At 47.0% G+C, this 20,439-nt stretch overlaps 1 protein-coding gene across 1 annotated transcript in view; it reads left to right on the top strand.

Annotated features, from left to right (window-relative positions):
• Positions 1-20,439, top strand: part of Lmpt (four and a half LIM domains protein limpet) — a 277,389-nt gene that overhangs the window by 109,803 nt on the left and 147,147 nt on the right. Inside the window, exons 3-4 of the mRNA XM_089572504.1 lie at positions 16,789-16,966; positions 19,846-20,079. Of these exons, the coding sequence (XP_089428630.1) occupies positions 16,789-16,966; positions 19,846-20,079 (412 nt within the window). The remainder of the gene's footprint in view (positions 1-16,788; positions 16,967-19,845; positions 20,080-20,439) is intronic.

The following is a 20,439-nucleotide window of genomic DNA, read 5'->3' as shown; positions in this document are numbered from 1 at the left end:
CTGCGCCCACGTTGCGGACGTCTCGAGCAGGTGCGGTGAGAACAGCATTGGTGACAGGAGCCGCTGTTGTCGAATGCATTGCGCAGTGATTGCGGTCTCCGCTTCAAGTTTCCCGCTCATGGTACGATGTCCCTGTGCACTTAAGTGTGCATATTTGCAATGTGCTCGGCACGCCGGTCGGTCTCGAGTGAAGAAGCAGTTTGCGTAACACCCGATATCTGCGACGATCATCGCAGGAATTCCGTCCGCGTCAGGCTCCGTCCTTCAGTTGTAAGGCATCCGGCTCCGTCGCTTTGCAAACAGCTTGTGTCTGTTTGCCACCGTCTGAATTTACTGACATATTGTACGGCTTTGCCGGTGGTGCAGTCGCTTCCACCGAGCGATTCTGAGGGCGATACGCGAAGTTGTTGCCAGGGGCAGCCTTTCATTGATCACTGCGGTTAAAGCCGCTCTTAGCACCTGGCACAAATCGTTAGTAGTTATCTAATGAGTTGCAAGTGTTTCTCTGTGCCAGCCTTATCATAAAATTCCTCCAAAGTGGTGTAACAGGGCGGAAATTACGAGAGAAGTAGAAGGAGAAGAGAAGAGGAAGAAGAAGAAGAGAGAGAGAAGGTATATCTTACCTCGACGATTGTGAGTTATCAGGATAAATTTTACGTGCAGAAACGCGGCATCTGTGTCGGGTTGTGTGTCGCTCCTGTTTTATCTCAGATCCTTTTAGCTGGTTATTAACAGTGATCGCCTGATTTCGTTGGCAGGCCAATACCATATGGTACAGGTCCGCCTTCTCCCCGCAGAATTTGCATTGTGAGTCAAATGAATCCGGGTCTACAGCCAACGCAGGAGGGTTGGGAGGCAGCTCCGACCAGCTGGGACGAAATGAGTCAAAAGCAACTCATGGAAAGAGCCCCGACAGCAGCCTACACCAATGGAGCTCCAACCGCCGTTACGACCTCTTAAACTATTTCATTAAAATATTTTAACCACCACCTTTTAGCTGTAATTTACCGCTCGCTATCGCGGGTACTATCTGACGACCGTATCGTACGGGTGTTCAGATACGTCGATGACTTTTTAATCCTTTTAAATACTGACCACAACGATAACTTGACACAGGTTATGAAGGAGGTTTTAGCATCTTTGAAGTCCACATTTGCCCGTTTTAATTTTTCCTTTCAACTTCCCGATAAAACATGGTGGCAATTCTTAGATTTAAAACTGTTTTTTAACGATCCTGATCACCTCTGCTGGGCGTACATGCCTAGATCAAAAGAGGCACTCCTGCCCTTTGACTCGTCCATTCGAAGCTGGTTAAGAGAAAAAAAAAAATCTTCGCCTGTCCCGTGTGCTTCTTCTCCCTTGTCTTGTCCTTTTTGCGCAGTTATTTATTGTTCTTATGACAATCCATGGAATCATTTCTCATTATAAGCTTGGTCGTAAGGCCTATCAAGGAGCGGATAAACAGCTCAGCCTAAAAGAAGATATCATGTGAAGGAAATTGCAAACTGGGGTGGGGTGTTCACAAACCCTTAACTGTACAGTAAATAGCTTCCGGAAGTCTTTAATCCTTGATATACGCACTGCAATAGCATTGCAGAACCAGTGCACACGGTGTGGACCTGCCAATAACGACCAGAATAGAAATGTAGAATCCTGAGAGACTTTATTACTCAACCACGAAGCAGAAGAACAACGCGAAGTCATCGGTCTCGACTTGACCGCCGCCACGTTGGAAGGGATTCCGGCCGACGGTTAGGGGAATGCATGGGGGTTTAGGCTAAAGCCTTCTCCTCCTCTGTTTTGACTGGTGCAAATAAATGTTATTTCTCTCTCTTTCATCTTAAACTGATCGTTGGCGCGCGAATTTTAGTTAAGCAGGGAAAGCGGAATGCACAGTCATAGTGGGGATACTATAATCTTGGCTTTTACACGTGTGCGCCTTGCTGTCGGGACCAACATGACCAGTAAAGAAAGAAATAACAAAACACCCCTAACTATTTTTTTTGTTGTTCGGTTTGAGCAAGCTTTTAAAGCAACACCCTCTGTATAATGTAACCCACGGAACGTATCGCACACGCGCTTAGTGCCTTACGAAAGCCTGTAGATAATCGTAATCAGAGGTTGTACGCATCACTGTTAAGTACCGGAACCGACGTGAGCAGGTCTGCAGCGATTGCTAGCTTCGCATTTACTGATAGCACTGTCTGAAAATATAATTTGTAGATTACGCGTACCTCATCGTAGCGACGTCGTTTCTGCTAGCTTATTTTTTGTCTGCTTTACTTCTTCAGCAAAAGGCAAAAAAGTCTGTTTAACGCTGAAAGAGAAAGGATCGCCAGAACGAAATGGAAATCTTCCTACACTTATAGCAAACCTAACGTGTTTTCTTTGTGCTCACTGTGTAAGCGGCCGAAAAACAAAATACGATCATACAGGAAAGCTCCCGTGAGAAAATGAAAACCAAGTGCCGCACGGAACTCTACTACTGCCACGTTAGAGACAAATCACCCCCTTCAGCTGACACCCGGAAAAGCGGCCAACTGTCCCGTAACTGGCTGTTTATAACCCTCGGAGAGCGGAGGCTTTTCCCAATCGGCCTTTCCGCGTTTGTTTGACCTTCGTTCTTGCGGCGGCGAACCCCGGATGGACGGCCGATCCAGATCCCGCGGCCCAGATTGACTCGCAGCGGCAAATTTTGCGCAAGCCTTTGATAAACGGATTGACTGTACGCTATCACGACGGCACCGACCCGGTCTAATACCCGCGCTCTCGTGCGAACCCCCAGAAAAGCAGCAGCAGCAGCAGCAGCAGCAGCAGCAGCAGCAGCAGCCATTAAGTCTGCAACGGTTGCCATAAGCCGCGTTAGGCTCGAAGCCGCAGCTTGCTGGGGATGTTATACAGGATAAAGAAAACCAAAAGCACACGCAAGGCTTCGATGGAGCATCCAAGCGCTGAGAACTAAAACATGGCGTGCAATCGCGACTCGGAGGGACACGAACGTATTGCGCGCCCGTGTGCTTGTGCGCCCATCGCTTGTCGGTCGTCGTAGCTGGCCCTCTTTTATTGGGTGACCCAGTCTCGTTCGGCACTGGCTTAGCTTGGAGGGGGGGGGGGGGGGGGGGGGGGGGGGCTTTAACGTCGGTCGGGTCATCCGCGTATCAACCTTGTATCTCCAAGGTCCGACCGAGCATTTTACCGCCACCGGAAAGATAGGACGCCAGGCCCGCATCGAATGCGTGTGTTTGTTTCGAGCTCTTCCCTCTTTCGTTGTCAGGGGGGGAACGGACATCGTCCCGGGCGGTCTTTCTTTTTTTTGCTCCGATCTATATATTTTTGTGTTTGCATTTTTGCTGATTTGTTTGGGGCGGTGAAGCGGGCTAATAATATATGCCCCCTCTTACGCGTCTCTCCTTATATAGGTAGAACTTGGGATAAAGGTCGTAATTACGTTTCAGATAATATTCACTGTCCATTTGCGCGTGCGCTGAAATCATTACTTTTTTCTTAGTTTAATAAGATGTATCGTGTTTTCATTTTGTACATGCACTATGCTGAGCAGAAGGAGGACAGACGCCTCGTCAGACGTTGTAGCCTTTGCACCTTCAACGCGCTTTAAAGTCACCCCTGAAGAAGGATCCGAGTCGACCCGAAACGTTGCGTTTCAAATTAAAGTTTTGATTGGAGATATGTTAGAGTTTATTAGAAGTCTTCTGACCCATCCAGACAGGCAAATCTGTCAAAATGTTATTGTTCAGTCTATCTTCTCGTAAATAATAAATAAAAATAAGGATATGGAGGAAGCCGAGTGTTCTGTTTTGGTAGCGAACCGAGTGAAAATCGGATTGCTTAGTAACACCCTGAGGTCACTGCAACAACTGCTCTCCAGAAGAACTAAAAATATTTAACACTTTCGGATTACTATGTGTTTGCGTTTGTTATGATAGCAGTCGACAGGATGGAACCAAGTGGACTTCCTAGCAAGCCTTTTTTTCTGCCGCACTAATCTGAGATGACAAACGATTTACGCGAAGCCAGTCGTTTTTCGCGCTACAGATGAGAAAGGTCTCTAGCAATGCAAGTGGCTCCCGTCCGCGCTGGTTTATTCTGCTGGTTGGTTTGGTTTATGGAGGTTTAACGTCCCAAAGCGACTCAGGCTATGAGAGACGCCATAGTGGAGGGCTCCGGAAATTTCGACCACTTGGGGTTCTTTAACGTGCACTGCCATCGCACTACCATCGCCATATTCACCGCCATTAGCAATGCAGCTCGGCCACCACAGCCAATACCTCCTGCACCTCCACGCAGAAGTTCCTAATTGGCTTCACATTTATTTTTATTTTCTTATGTTCCTCACCGTTTCTTCTAAGCGCAGAGTGGGTATCTAGTGCGGTACGGTTTAGAGCGAGAATTCTGTGTGTTTTTTGGAGCGAACACTCTCGTGTTCACCCGGGATGTTATGGCGTGCATGTTCATAGGATACGAGTTCCTGAAAAAGGAGAAACAACACTTCATCTTTTATTAGAATATTTTTCATGGCAGTAATAAACTTAGTCCTCGGGCACTGCGAAATGCATTATTAATGCGAGAGCATTAAAAGCCTCATCGGAGAAAAAAAATGTCTCCTCGCTCACAAAATTCGCTCATTGGCTGGAGGGAAATGACGTCACCAGACCGGATAATTCTCACTGGCGGAAGGAAAGTGATGTCATCAGATCATAAGAGACGACACTTCCGGGGAAGACATCAACAGCTTCTAATACTATGTAATTTCTAACAGATAATATAAATTCGCGTACCTGTGAATTTTTTTTATCTCGCACCTATGCGACCTCCTTACACGCTGGGCACAGGCGCTAATTCGCTCATTAATGCTGTGCCGCAGGCTTCTTCCAGATTAACTAAAGCGGGCTTAAACGCGCAGGAAATGCTGGCGATTTTGATGCATACTACAGAGGCGCTGAACTCTAGTGGTCGATTGTGCTCCCTAAGCAATCCTATAGACAAGGTTTCTGAACCTTTATTCAAGCCTCGACGATGCCGATAAACAAGTTGCATAAACTCTGGCAACCGCCAATGACGTGCACCCTGTATGTATAGTTGTCGGACGCGAATCGGGGAGTCGACTTTTAAAAGTGTTTCCGTGGCGCAAGGCCTTAAAAGGAAAAAAAAAAAGAGAAAAACTCTGCCAAAGTAGAACGGCAAAACGCGCGGAATGAAGATTTCTTCCCTCTTACCGCGAGGTCGTTTGCAATTATGACGTGTATCGCTACAGGTTTTATCCGCTTTCACAGCTGACGAGTTCTTATTATTTTTATAACACCACGAATCATGAGGAACCAAACGGCCCACTAATACAGTGCAGTTTGGTGGTGCTTAGTGGGGTGGAGCATTGTGACCCAGATTTGCACTATGTATAAGTATCAGGAGCTCAGTGTTAAGCTCAGGTCTAGCTTCAAGAAAACGGCCCAGCAACAGGGAAGAGAGAAGACGGGACAGGCGCTGACTAGCAACTGAAGGTTTATTGCAAGGAACACAAAAAATACTCTCTTAACAAACAGGAGCACGCATGATCATCCCCCAAAACACTGATAAGATGCCAAAATCAGTCATGATGGTCAAGATACGATATTTCACAGTCATGAACGAGGACAGATGGGGTGCTTACGCATGTGTCGCGGTTTTTGTGGCTTTGAAATGCTTCGCTGATTTCCATAGTTAATCTACCTTTGTGATTGTACAAGACCTGACGACAGCTTACCGTTGAATTTTTGATGCGTTCAGATGGCGTCGTTTTGTGTAATCATGCCCACTTTTTAAGATAAGTTTATCAATTTTTCGCTATTAAAGCAAGACAAGTGAAGTACCCTGCCTCTTTACCCTTATACAAACTTTCCAAGCCGCGGTGGCGTACCTATTACCGTCACGGCCGGGTTTCATCAGAGACAGCCAACAGAAGCCGTCCGCAACAAGAACAAAATGTAATGAATAATTAATTAAAGTAGGGAGGACCAATTTATTACGGCAAAAATGAGGACGCAGACAAGTCCGCTGCGGCCGCGCAAGCTTTTCTTTCGTTATATTCGTGGAACAGCGTCCGCCAAAGACCGGTGTGTCGTACGAGACTAATTCGGGTTGACAGCGGCAGGGGGCGTCGCGCTTCGCCTGTCTTCGCCGTCCAGCCGCCTTGACCGTCCGTCATGCAGACGCCTGCAATGAGTCTAATGGAGCCGGAAACTGTCCGCTGTGCCGTGCTTCGCTCGATGACGTCGCTTCGAAGCCGCCCGTGTAGGCTTGCCCACAGATGATCACCGCGCTGTTCGTGAGCGTCAACTAAGCGCACAGTTGTGACGAACACACAGCCTGCCGGAGCATCTGCGATCTGGAATATGCGAATGCTGTGTGGAGCCCCCACCAAAAATGCTTAAAAAAGAAGGTGGGAAAAATATAGCGGATTTCGGCACGTTTTATATGTTCAAAGTATCGCCGTACTGACTCGGTTACAAAGATGATACAGCAGTGTGAATTGGAAACGCTGGAAATTAGAGGAATAAAACATCGACTCAAACTTCCTTCCAGATACTGCAAGGGGCATTAAAATAAATAAGGAACATTATGTAAAAGCCCCTTTAAAACGTGGTTCCCGAAAAACCCACAGCAGGGTACTACAGCTTATTAACACACGTACGGATGCGTACCGGTATTCCTTCTTCCCTGATGTAATTGAAATATGGAACGAACTGATGTTGTGGAAAGTGCGAACGTGCAACAATTTGAGCTAGATGTTGATATGTTTTTGAGAAATGGTGTACAAATTGTGAATTCTGACTCATGACTGCTCATTGAAGTGCTTATGAAATGTATTTGTTTTTGTTCCCTCCCTGTAACGACCCTCATTGGAGGGTTAACAGTATGATCAAATAAATAAATAAATAAATGAATAAATAACACGTTACACGTTAATGTACAGTCTTTGCGAAAAGTATACAGTCCGAGGGGTCTGCTTCTCAGCTCTGCAGCGCGGCTACTCTTGCATACCCAGGGTCCCTAATCTCAGGAAGGCGGGAGCAGCTTAAGTCCTCAACCCTCCCAAGCTTAGGACTGTCAGATGTGCTTAAGAGCCCGCTAGATGGCTTGAAAACAAATCCCTTGGGCTGTATATTTTTGGTGAAGACTGTACAGGATGCAGCGCACTTTATAACTGAGTTTGGGCGAGTTGGTCTGACGCGACTTCGAAAATATAGCGCAACTGAATACAAGGAGAGCGGTAAAGCGCCGGGGTGTTTTCGTTCTTCATTTGTATTCCTCATCTTCAGTTGCGCTATACTTAATCAAGTCATTTCATATTTTAATGCTATGTTCCTTTTCAAGCGACTAGTCTCAGCTCTGTCCCTGACATCTCTCATTCGCGTGTTTTGCTGTGGACTCACAAAATAATAAAACCCTCGTACTCTCGTTGACGTAGCTTTATTTCTGATAACTGACCCGCCACGCATTCTGTAGCGCTATATGAGCGACGGCGGCAGCTTTTTACTTATAAGAATGGTCTATAGACAGTTTATAGACTTCTTATTGACTCTATTGACTTCCTATAGATTCTACTTTTTGTCTATTCATAGTCTATAGACTGTCTATAGAGTAAAGTTTACTATAAGTGTATGAACATAAATCTATAGATTGTCTATCGACTGTGTTTGGCATTTGTATTGCCTGTAGACTGTTCTCTAGGATTTGTGTTCAGACAGCTTATAGACTTTATAGACAGAAGTGTATAGACACTCTATAGACTGTCTAAAACTTTTTTTGTAAAGGCTAGGAGGAAAAATGACAGGATGGCACTTAAGTCTGCTTAAGAGCGGAAATGCCGAGGCCTTTCCCTGAATTTTGACTTTTTATTTTATTCTCCGTACAACTTACGATTGACAGTTCGTGCGGGCAACTTCCCTCCGCAACTTCCTTCCACGCCACTCATGAGCCAAGAAAAGCTTGCGCCTTAATAAGTGGAATCAGCGTATACAAGTGCTTGATCATTTCGAGTGCGAATTATTTTTTCTTTTTGCATTTCACTTGAAACCGTTGAAGTCTGACGCCTGTTGAATAACCGTGAAACTAAGTCGCATGATACATGGTGTCTGCATGATCACGGGCGGGCTCGTACGCGCACGCACACATTACAATAGTATACCATATCATAGTAAAGCCTGCATTTCGTGGAAGCACGCCTTTTGTCTTAAGTTTAAGGCCCACGGAGTATTTCTCCTTGCCCACACCCTGTGTCTCATTATACATCCTTCTTTGGAGGAGAAATTCTAGAGGCCCGTGTACTCTGCGATGTCAGTGCACGTTAAGGAACCCCAGGTGGTCGAAATTTCCGGAGCCCTCCACTACGGCGTCTCTCATAGCCTTAGTCACTTTGGGACATTAAACCCCACAAACCAAACCAAACCATCATTATGCATCCCCAGCGTCCTAGATCTCTCGAAGGTAGAGAGAGCTCTAACCCTCCACCTTCCGAAAGCTAGGTCTTCCACGGATGCTACTAGGGACTCACTACATTTAAGCTCCTCTCACTACAGGGCTTAAAAGATCCCCTCTCTACTCCCCCCCCCCCCCACCCCCCAACTACTCCTGGCCTCTAAACTTTTGGCAAAGTCAGTGCCTTGCCCATCTCTTTTACCCAAACTCTGCACCGGCTAATTCAACATTGCCTCTAGATAAAAGCGTCTCCAGCATTCTTTTCGCTGTCCTTTACGTAGATTTTTTTCTGCTTATTTCAGGCTGGACTCTTAGCAACAGAGGCAGTAAAGATGCAAGTTCTTTAAAACTAAGTCTTGGCTGCCCCAAGAAGCATTATCATATGTTTTATGTTTTAGCCGTGCCTCGGAAAACGCCGCAGACCTTGTATTCGTTTGTTATTGCGTGTACGGAGGTGCACGGTGTTGCGTACGGGTTCGTTCATACACTGTAAATACAAATACGCCTATGTGGGAGTAAAAAAAGGAGTAAGTTGTCCTCTGGAGCACTCCCCTTTTATAACAGGTGAGTGCGCTGGATGTCAGCTTACTGCTTTTTTTACTCCTTTTCTGTTTAGAGTGTGGGAAGCCTCAGACATTCAACGTCGGCTGATGCAGGCTCGTGCATATTACATGGACTGCAGCTACCTCAGAAAAGAGCTCTGCTCTGTCGTTCGCTGCCATGCATTTTTGACGCTGCTGCTCTCGGTCGAGGAGTCAGTGCACGTTCCCCGCACTGTTGCCCCGACAGCAGGGGAGTGGGAAGGGCCCGTGCGGACCGTTCTACGGGCTCCTCTCCCGGCGACTAAACTGATCCCCACCGCTAGCGTCTCGGAGCGCGCACGGTTAAAGGCATGCTCTAGGGCGTCTCGGCCATTACCTGGGAGTCGAGTGAAGCATGAAGCGAAAGACAGCAACTGAAAAAAAAAGAGCAAACAAAACATTGAGAATACTACCAGAACATACTACAACACTACCGGAGGAGCACGTCGCCCAAGACTCTCATGGGGCGCATTTGCATGGTATTGCTTAGGAGTAAATCTCAATTAAGAGTTCGCGTGCAAAAAGATAACCTCGGCAGTTTCTCGGTTCTGCGCTTGCAGTGCGCAGTGCGTTTGCCTCCTCTGCGGTTGCCAGTTAAAGCTCCAGTTACTCTGCCGGCGTGCAACAAATGTGTGAGTTTACAAGTCGGCTTACAGTTGGAAAATTGTTTGCGCGCGTGTAAGGGGAAAAACGGCCTTCATGTTTTTGCGCATCTAGCCGCCCCTTTGCACTCGTGCGCTCCTTTCAATTTACAAAAAAATAAAGATAAGGGATACAACACTTATTCCCTTTTCTGGCGAGGATAAAAAATGAAGGGATATCTCTACCGCAGCTTCCTCCCATTCGGGGATTAGTCAGGGAGCTTCGGGATAGTTTGGGATAGTTCCTGGGCCAGCGGGTTCAACTGGAAGTCAACGTTTGTGTCACTTCCTTATAATTGTGCATGTCTCGAGTGCGCTTCTGAACGTTGCTTTGTTAGAGAGGGAAGGGGACGAGGATAAAGTGGACAAACAGGGACTATTTCAGCTTCTCCTAGGGAATTGATAAGTTCGTATCAGGCAAGGAAAGGCGTACAGGAATTGGCTCAGTCCCGTTCAGTCTCGGCAGACACCACAACCGTGACGTGAATGAAAGAAGGGATAAAGAAGGGAGAGAAAGAATTAAGATGGAAGTATGGTGGTCGCACGCCGGTATATAGGTGTGCGACTACCACCGTCTACGAGCCGTCCTAGGATATGCAGCGCCTTTCCTACCATGGATTTCGTGGTTACGCTTACTCTCGCCGACGAGCTAGGCTACAATTTAATTTTTTAAACCTGTATATATTGTGTGGTGGAAATGCTGACGCTGCATCTGCTGCGAGGACCAGCGCGGGAAAGGACGTGAGAAAGAGAGCAATAGGGAACGGGCGTCGTAAAAGACCAAGTAGTCATTTCAGAAATGTACACTAGTCCCCAACTGCGACACTGAAACATACTGCGCAATATTCCGCACGATTCGTGAGCCCACACACACAAGAAAGAAGTTATAAATAAGGAAAACAACTTTGAATTCAGAGCCTGTTACAATTTGCTTATCTGTGTTGTTTTTTTCTTTACTATAAAACGATCAAGGGTGACTGAGGGCAGTTTAACTGTTCTTAAGCGCTCTCTAAATCTACGATATCAGAAACCCCTGGCAAAAAAGTATTCTTATTGACTTTTGTGCAGCACCGTTTCTGTAGTATAAGTCCAGCTGAGTTTCCTTCAAAACAGCTTTGTTTAAAATTCACCTCGCTTGTTCCCCACGATTATTTCAGACGGCAAATACCGCGTTTCCTTGATTTATACACGAAATAAGCCAGCATTTCATATATGACGACTTAATGATGAAGGCATTCCATTCCGCCCCATTTAGCTGCAAACAGAAAATCCTCTTTTTGAATTGTCATGTGTTCGCGGATTTTTACAAGAAACAAGCCTTCTTGACAAACTCGTACTAAATTATAAAAATGTTCTCCAGGAACCCTACTCAACGCAAAACAACATAATTTCGCCACGGCTGCTTTTGGTTGTGTGTTGGAAAGAAAGAAAACGGTGTCAGTTAAATATCGCTTGTCGCTGTGCCAATTCGGCCGAGAATTCAATTTTGCTGTAACGTGATTAACGGGACCATCTTGATAAGTTCAAGAGAAGCCGAGCTGGGGCAGCGAGCCCGTTCGTTTACGCTTTCCGCTCCTTCTGTAGGCCGCGCTTAGGTGAATAATAAACGCTGCTAACTCAGTAGAGCAAGTGACCATCATATTAATCTTTAAACAGCCTTGAAATACGTGTCAACGCTCATTAATGATGTGATCTAACTAGTAACATGGCAGTAATCTAGTTGTGTGTTCGTGCGCATTCCACCGGGGTTTCATCTTGCCTCGCTGTAGCATCAACGATGCCTGCTGTGGGCGCCTTGACATTATGATCGCGGGGTACCATGATACGTTACGAAGGCGTGTCTAGGGTGCGTTATAGCCAATATAAGCTTGGCTATACGTCTCACTTGACGCTGTCTGGGACGATGTATTGCGAGCTTGCTAATTCCGACGTGAAAAAATTCAGGGGGGGGGGGGGGGGGGGCACTTTGTTGACCTAAAGTGCGGTGAGGCAAAAGCCTTTAGCGCAGTGTTGCTGCTTGCGTCACTGATGTGTGATTAAGATGTTAATTAAGTACACAATTGTTTGTGAATCTGAGGTGCTGGAGACACTGGAGGGCGCTTGGGAGGTATCCGTCTGATTCGACGCCTTTCTGCAAACACTCTCCAGCGTCCTAGACAAGGAGAACTACATATGCGTTGGCAGGAAGTAGCGAAGCCATTAGCACGCTCGGCTGCGGAACGGAAGGGTGGTGGTTCGATTCCCATCGTGCGCAAAGATTCTTTTCTGGTCTGACTACAAAAAGCGTGACAGCTCTGCTGACAACCTTCTGCCGACAACCTTCTGTCGATAACGATGGGACATTAAAGGATTTCGCCTTAATAACGCCGTCACAGAGTTGCCAAACCTTCTAGCCTCTATAGCACCTACGTTCACGGCCACTGTGCGCATATCCGCAACTATATTTAGCTCCCAGCTGCCACTGGAAGCAGGCAGTTCCAGTTTCGGCCTTGGCCGTCACAAATGCTTCAGCGAACACGGCCGCGCTTCATTAGGTTTCGAGGATGGCGAGTAATCCCGCGCGCGGAGATAATCTCGGGAACGGGGTCGTAGGAGAGGCCTCTTTCTTTTTACGATGCCGCCGACAACAGTGTGTGCCGGGGCAACAAGTGGTCGCTGTGCGACAGGGCCGGCTCGAGTGGCAGCCCGAGGAAGAGTCGTCCGGCTCCGAGCGAACGGAAACGGGGTTTCGGGGTCTGCACAGGGGCCGTCTCGCATTTGAACGCCGCGCGAGGAGCCGCGCTGCCCGATAATGGCACTCGAAATTGCAAAGCGCTGCCACACTCCAAAACCGCACCAGGTCCCCTGAATAGAAATGGCTCCTTAAGGTCTCTATTTTTATTATTCCTACAGTGCAGCTTCTTGTACTGAGCTTACGTTGAATGCTCTAGCCGGATTCTCTTTTTGCTGGTGTCGCTCCGTGCGAAGCATCCACGCGTGGTTATCTTGAACGGCCGAAAACAAATCGCTGCGCTCCCGATTGCATTAGCGGCAGCTTCTGGCTAGAACAGGTTGCCCAGGGCATTTCGGATGCTAAGCGCGCACTTGGCGGTCCTTGAGCTGAAGGCCAGCCCAAAGGAGGCTGCTCTAACTCTGCCAGTCGTCGAGCATTTGCAGTATGGGACGAAATAGTGCCAAAGGAAGAAAACAGTTTTGAGGATTTAAACTGCTTCTAGAAGAAAAGAAACAGGCGTGAGAACATTGCACACCTGGCGCCTAAGTTGAGAGCTAGTGGCAGCGAACCAAAAGAAACCTCAGCTGCTTCTTTTGGTTCGCTGGCTGCACACGCTGAGGGCGCGAGTAGATCCGCTTTAATAAGCAATACGGAGGGGTGTGTATCTAAGATGCGCCCAAAGACAACAGCACAAGGTCGTGGAATGAAGTGCGCGCTGCCAGCCACGGCCAAGGACAGGAGCGCTAATATGTAGCCTTGGCGTAATCTTATCATCTTTTGTACGAAGTAGAAAAAAGCGATGCGTCGGTGACGCAGCAAAACAACTTCGACCGCCGAACGCCATACTGCTCCTTTACCGCTATCCACCACACTTTACATAAGTCCATGGTAGAGAGAGGGTGCGGTAGATGGTCCTTGGCGATCACAAAATGAACAAGGGAGGGGAAAACCTCAGTTTGCTAGAGCCAACGTTTCGACAAGGGGACTTGTCTTCGTCAAGTCCCCTTGTCGAAACGTTGGCTCTAGCAAACTGAGGTTTTCCCCTCCCTTGTTCATTTTGTGAACACTTTACATAACGGCAGTTACGTTTGTGCCTTACGACTGTGAAGTGGCCTAGTAGTTGGCACGCTTCTTTTTAAGGGAACGCGTGGAGAAGGCGTAAGGGCTCCGAAGTGTTTGTGAGAGGTGGGATCTTGAATCGCCAGTGTCTGTAATATGCCAACAGCGGAGCGACGCTTGTAACTGAAACTGGTGCTTGCAGAGAAGAAATTCATAGTTCGCGCTCGGCGGTTGCTCTGTAAAGGATGCAAGTTCAAGATACGGTAGAAGCTCATGGAGCGTGAAGGTGGGGCGGGATTAGGCCCAAAGTGTTTTTTATGATTCCCTCCTTTGAAATTGCTTATCCCGGCGAAGGGTGCTTGCAGGGGTCTTCTTTTAGAAATAGCCTATTTCGGCAGTTCTTCCTCATTGCCCTTTTCTCCGCACTGACGCTCGTAACTTGAGCCTCCACCGGTACTTCCACCTGAAGGTATTGGCGAGCATACCTTGACTGGAGCAAACTATTCTCTGTGCTCAATCGTCGATTTAGTTCGGGCTTTCCCTTTTAAAAAATGGGACTTCGAGCTTTGAGTCGTGTTTCATTCGTCTCGTGAGAGTAAGCAGAGAGCTGTGGCGTGTTGCTCTGATGGCTTGGCCTTTTCTCTAGGAGTGCTTTCTGGCAAGCCAGTTGGTTTGTCGTTCTATCTTCAAGACATAGTGCAAAAAAATACATGGGCAGCAGGCAAAGAAATGAATGCGGTGCACACAGCACTGTGTGTTTCAAATCCGTATTTCGCTTCCTATGCCTATGCTTTAGCCGCAGAGTGCTTTTAAGCTTGTCCTCTTTCTCGTGCGTCTCACGATATAGCCTACTCTCAGGTTTTGCGAACTAATCACTGCTGCACTTCTTTTCACGAGGCAATGGAAAAAAAAAGGGGGGGGGGGGGGGGTGGGGGAGGAAGGATTGAGATACCAGCCCCGTAGGTACCAAAAGTTACAGCACGAAAATTCCTGACTTGCGTAAATGAACTACCTTGCATGCGTGCATACCCAGCGATTATGGACAAAAGCATTTTTTTAATGGGAAAGAGTTTAAGAACGCAATTATTTTATGAATTGTAAGATTTCACTGTAACAATCAATATATCCGCAGATCCCCCATCGGCAGGCTTCATTGCTTTGCTATTGACGTTTCTTCTCTCGTCAAAAGCATTCTGCATTGGTTTTCTATTTCACTCTGAACTGTTCGATGTCAGTGATGAAAAAAAACTTTAAAGGTTTTGCTATGCATCGGAAGAATCGACCATTACTTCAGTATTAGCATAACACTACCTTACAGTATTCCGATATTTAAATTCTTTTCCCAAGAATGCTGGACGTGATTCCATTTCTGTATTGCTTGAAGCACAGTTGTTACAAAGGAGAACTTTGAATAACTGACTTTAAACGCTCATACAGCGGGCTCAACACTGCACCAATGTCTGTTTCAACTGGTCCACTGTCATCGATATCTTTCGGCGGCATTAGACGGTTGCAAAAAAAAAAAAAAAGATGGACGACCTCCTTTCGTTCATTTTTATGCGTTGATTGTAGCGGATATTCGGATAAATAATTCCCACCGCCTGCGTTATTCCCAGCCGCAGAACACGGGTGTCTCGCGTTGTTCGTGGCGATCGGGCAAAATCTTAAATTTCTTTTAGGCGTTTTAAACGTTTATGCGCGCAGTTTACGCTGGCTGTCTTTTCACTCTGCTTTGAATTCCAGCCGATCCTACCCGACAAACATCAAATATGTAAGACAAGGGCATCCGCGCTTAAGTTCACCGTGCAGAGCTTAAAGAAAGCCCATAAGTTCTTTAAGCAGGTGACTAGAAAGCGTACATAACGCGGCACCTGATATGGAACCCCCAATGATCATTATCATTAATCTTTTTATCGGCGCAATTGGGAAGCTTGGTCAAAGAGCGGCGTGTCACATGGAGTTGGTGTGCGCAATGTTGGGTCAAAAACCCCTTTTCTAAGCGTTGCACCTGCTAAGGCTAAGGGAAAGCTTGTATCCTCTGGAAAACCTGTGGGCATCCGGCGGCGCCGGGGATCGAACCTAGCACCTCCCCGCGGATGCTCAAGTCAATAGGCCGCCGCGGCGGTAGAACAGATCCTTCATTACGAGGAATGTGGCATTGTTCACTGAATAAGCGTGAGCTCAAGTTGTGGGCACTATTTTTTTGGGGTGTTGGAAAAATATTGCCTGCCGTCAGTCGGGTTTCGTACATTGCTGCATGACAAATGCCTGTGCCACTGACTTTTAAATGCCGCTGTCCTGCGCTATTCGTGGCTGCTCTGTAATGGGCTGAATTTCCTGGCTTCCTCTTTCTACCTTAAATCTTTGCCATTCCTTCTACGCGTCATTTTCTCGGGTATTCCTGTTGCTCCATTTCTCCCTTATCGTTATAAATATCATTTTTCTTTTCCGTAACTGGCAACACTGTTCTTAATCACTGACGGAAATATATGCGTGATTGAAATTACTTAAGATTGACGGCAAGCCGATGAAGACTAGGACTGCATGACATATGAGGATGGAACGATTTAATGGCGTCGGGCCTAGCGCGAGCGCACCGTGCCGCGCCACTGCAGACTTTGTCGCCTTTTAGTCCGTGACTATATTATTCATATACAGTGTGTAAAGAGGGAACTTTGATATCCGGCCTGAGTAATTGGGTGCAGTACGTATTCGGGAAATATAGAACTTTCCAAATGCGGCCATAAGACACTGGACTAAGAGATTATGTGGGCGCACCATTTTGAGGAAAACGGAGTTTTCCGGGAATCCTCGGTTAATCGGCGCCTGGCGAGGTGGTGTGCCTTTCTATAAGTGTTATTTTTTGAAGAAATAATATGTCATGAGCCGTCGTTGTACCTAGATTTGTTTGTTTACTATGAGTTTGTTACTTTCGCGCTCAAATTGTTCTTTATGTGTGAACATGTGAACAAGCAGCAAGATTTTTTGGACTGAAGGAGTATTTCAATTTCGAAAGTAGCTTTGGGCTTTAATTAACTTTCAATTTTAAGGCAATGCCTGTGATGGCTAAGGCAAGAGATCGATCGTTAAAAAGTGAAAGTAACGTCAACACACGACTGCGGCGAAGAGTACTTAACTTTAGGATATATATGTCGGACCAATAATGGCGCGTTCTGGCCTGGAATCTGACAGAACATTTTTTGCTGCACTGTACTCTTTACCTCTCTTATCCCATTTGCACTCGCGGGGCCTATTTGCCTATTTTTCGCTCTCGTGAAGCGGGACGCTGAACTTAGATGGAGTTTTCTGTTGTGCTATGCAGGAAAGTGTGCAACAACTGCAAGTGCCCTCGGGAGTCCCACGATGTGTACCACGAGGAGTTCGTCAACGTGCGGGACCGCATCGGCATCAAGGCGTCGGACCCTTCGCAGCACACCTCCAAGGAGAAGACCCTGCAGGAAGGCTACTCCTGGGTGCCCCCGGGCCTGTCTAGCGCCAAGGTATGCGCAGCAACAGGTGCGCGATAGCCACGGTGGCATAGTACGCGCGTTGAGTGATTGATTCAGTAGGCTAAGAATAAAAAAAAGAAAACAAACGGTAAATGGCGACTACAAGTGCGCAAATTCGCCACAGTAACTAAGTCTTAGTTCTTTATGCGACATCAAGTTGAGGAACTGTTTCAGATGACAAGAAATTTGATTACGATAGTTATAACATGCTAAATCAGGGCGAAGAACAATCCTTCGGCGTAGGTCACCCTTGAATGCAACGCTAACCACTCGGTTAACCAGACGGGTGTTGGTGCTTGGAATGGCTGTTGAAGGATGTCGTGTCGAGAAAGCTAGATCACTGGCGCAAGTGTGTAGAGGCAGGACAGAAGGCAGGAAAAGGAATAAAGAATAAAGGAACGACCAGGCCGGCAATTTGGTGTCTGAAGCGAATACAGAGCCTGCGTAAAGAATACTACGTACAGATCTCCAGGGGAGGCTAGTGCCTTGGAGTGATCGTAGTTCTAGTTACGGTCACGTCTCTTGTCGCCTGCAAGCAAAATCGCCAGCAAGTAGCTTGGTACCCCCGGTGCGAAGTTGTGCTATGAACCGCAGCAGACCTACTAACACCGTTTCCGGGCCAAACACTAGTTTCACCTTTCTTCCCTTGATGCAACGCGGTTCTGCGTCCTATGGGTTGCGTGCGTGCCCAGCAATCTGAAGGTCCTTGTTTCAATTCCCCGCAGCTTCGGGAGAAATTTTATCTTTTTTCTGTTTTTTTTTGTAATCTTCACTATCTTATGGCATACTGCCCACTTCATCCGAGAGCATGGTGACTTGCGTAATATGCCTATTTAGGGCAGGTAGCGACTGCGGATCCTAATCACGAGAGCAAATAACTAGAAAAATAAGAATGGGGGGGGGGGCGCATTTGGCATGCTCTCAGATCATGAATGACAGTTTTCCAATATCCCTCAAGAGAAAAGTATACAACAGCTGTATCCTACCGGTACTCACCTCTCGAGCAGATACGTGGAGGGTAACGAAAAGGTGTCAACTTGAGGACCACGCGGAGAGCTATGGAAAGGAAAATGGTAGCTCTAACTTTAAGAGACAGGAAGAGGGTAGAGTGGGTGAGGGAAGAAATGCGGGTTAATGACATCCTAGTCGAAATCAAGAGAAAGAAATGGGCTTGGGCAGGGCATGTAATGCGAAGGCAGGATAACCGCTAGCCCTTGAGGTTTACGGACTGGATTCCAAGAGAAGGCAAGCGTAGCAGGGGGCGGCATAAAGTTAAGTGGGCGGATGAGATTAAGAAGTTTATTATTATAGGGTGACCGCAGCTGGCACAGGACAGGGTTAATTGGAGATATATGGGAGCAGCCTGATCCTTTCCTATGCAGTGGGCGTAGTCAGGCTGATAATGACGATGATGGTTTACTTGCCTATTGAAGAATTAAAATGATACGGCATAGACACTTTCGATGTTATGACACTGACTATGACGCAACCTTCTGAGGTTTGCTAGTTGGGAAGAAATGTCGGATGCACGAGAAATTCGCTGCTTAGCGACAAGCCCAACAACGGATTTAAGCTAGATTCGGGACTTGCTGGTTATTCTTTTAGGAGACAACGCAGAATCTCCTTTCAATTCTATACACATCGTGGAAATCACGCCAGTTTTTTGGAATTAGGCCAACAACAAGCCACGGCTTTTCGCGTGCTTTCTTGCGCCCTTCTTTTTCTCGGTGACACAGATTGCGCACTAGAGGCTTCATTTAGTTTACATAGGATACTTTCTTTGAAGTACTTCCAAGATTTAGGTGGGGACGCGGTGATTAGGTGCCGAAAATCAAAAAAAAATTTTGAAGGCAACTGATTTGGTATCTTTAAGGTCTTTGTAATTTTATCTCGAAAAATATTCCGGACAGTAGCCCACAAGTGACATTAAAAAATGTTCTTGTATCCGTAGGCGTCGAAAAACTGGCTGAAATCTCCGCGAAAATGTTAGTTTTCTGAATAGTGATTATGTCCTGACTTCTCTGCTTGCAGAAAGCGCAGCATGACGACTTCACCGATTTTCGTGCTTTCTGTTGCATTCTGTCGGTTGATAAATTCTTTATGCACTGAATTTCCAATATATCTTAAAGTTCTAATTTTTCACTCTCTCACTTACTTAACGTGACGATAATGAGCGCATTTGTAAGCGTGGATGTGAGATTATGTGTAGAAAAAAGTCAGGCTGCTCAAAATATATGAAGAATGTCACTGCATTAACCATTCGTGTGGGCAAAAACCTAACAGCGACTGCAGGCTCCTACCATATTTGGTTGTGACGCCGGGCTTTCTTCAAGTTTTATATAACAACGAAGCATACAAAAATTTGAAATTGAAAACTACTTTAGATATTTAAGTGAAAATTGGTATTTTAAGTTTTCAGTGGCTGCCCAATAAGGTATGATGCTGGGCGAGTTGGTAGAGCATTCTTTTGAAACACAGCTGTGGCGGACAACGGACGGGAATGAAGACACACAAGCGCACTGTGTGTTTTCTGTGTGCCTTCATTCTCGTCCGTTGTCCACCAGCGCTGTGTTTCATAGGTACTATGCTTCCCAATAAGCCAGCCACACTTCATTGCTCTACGTCAAAAAATTCTGCCCAACTGTCTCTGACTGCGCGAAATAGGATTTTAAAAAAAAGTAAGAGCCTAGTGAGAATTTTGGTGCCGCCAACAGCTTCCGGTATCCGCAACCTTCTTCCTACAACAGTTACTTTCGCCAGAACAGTCATATTTGCTCGAGTATTGCGAGAATGAAATGCAAGCTCATTAGGAAGACCACGAGCTGGCGCTTGCAGCGCCCCCTGCACCGGTCTCGCTTTCCCCGTCGCAGATCGAGGAGTACTTCGCCCAGCTGCCCAACCACAAGGTCCCCCGCCTGGGCAGCCCCGGCGAGAAGTACCGCGACCGGCAGCTCATCGTGCAGCTGCCCAAGCAGGACCTGGCGCTGGCCTACTGCAAGTTCCTGGAGCGGGAGTGCCACCGGGCCTTCGAGGACTTCGTCAACGCTCGCAACGAGATCGCCCTCGACATCGGTTACGTCAGGGAGGCCCTCGACAAGACGCTGGTACGGGGGCCATACATTCGAACCGCCTGTTTGTGCAAGCTGAGGGGCTTTCGTGCTGCGAGATAGCTGGGCACTGCTAAGGACTCCCCCCCCCCCCTCCCACACACTTTTAAGGCGAAAGCCTCTAATGACTGACACTGTTGTCCGTTAACAAAGCGTGTCACACGCGTTCAACTCTGGAACTGAAAAAGATACAAGAAACGCAATGGTTGCTTCAGACAGAGGAGGAAACAATGAACCTAGAAGTCAGGTTTGATGACTGTGGAGTAATTAATTAATTACAGGCAAAACGTCGAAATCGCGTCGAAATAGCGCGGACGTCGATATAGCCACGGGAACGATGTGACGTCACAACCACCG

Source organism: Amblyomma mixtum, chromosome 2 (genome assembly GCF_055824585.1).
Source record: "Amblyomma mixtum isolate Tamu chromosome 2, ASM5582458v1, whole genome shotgun sequence".
Lineage (NCBI taxonomy): Eukaryota > Metazoa > Arthropoda > Arachnida > Ixodida > Ixodidae > Amblyomma > Amblyomma mixtum.
This window is presented reverse-complemented; position numbering and strand designations above follow the sequence as displayed.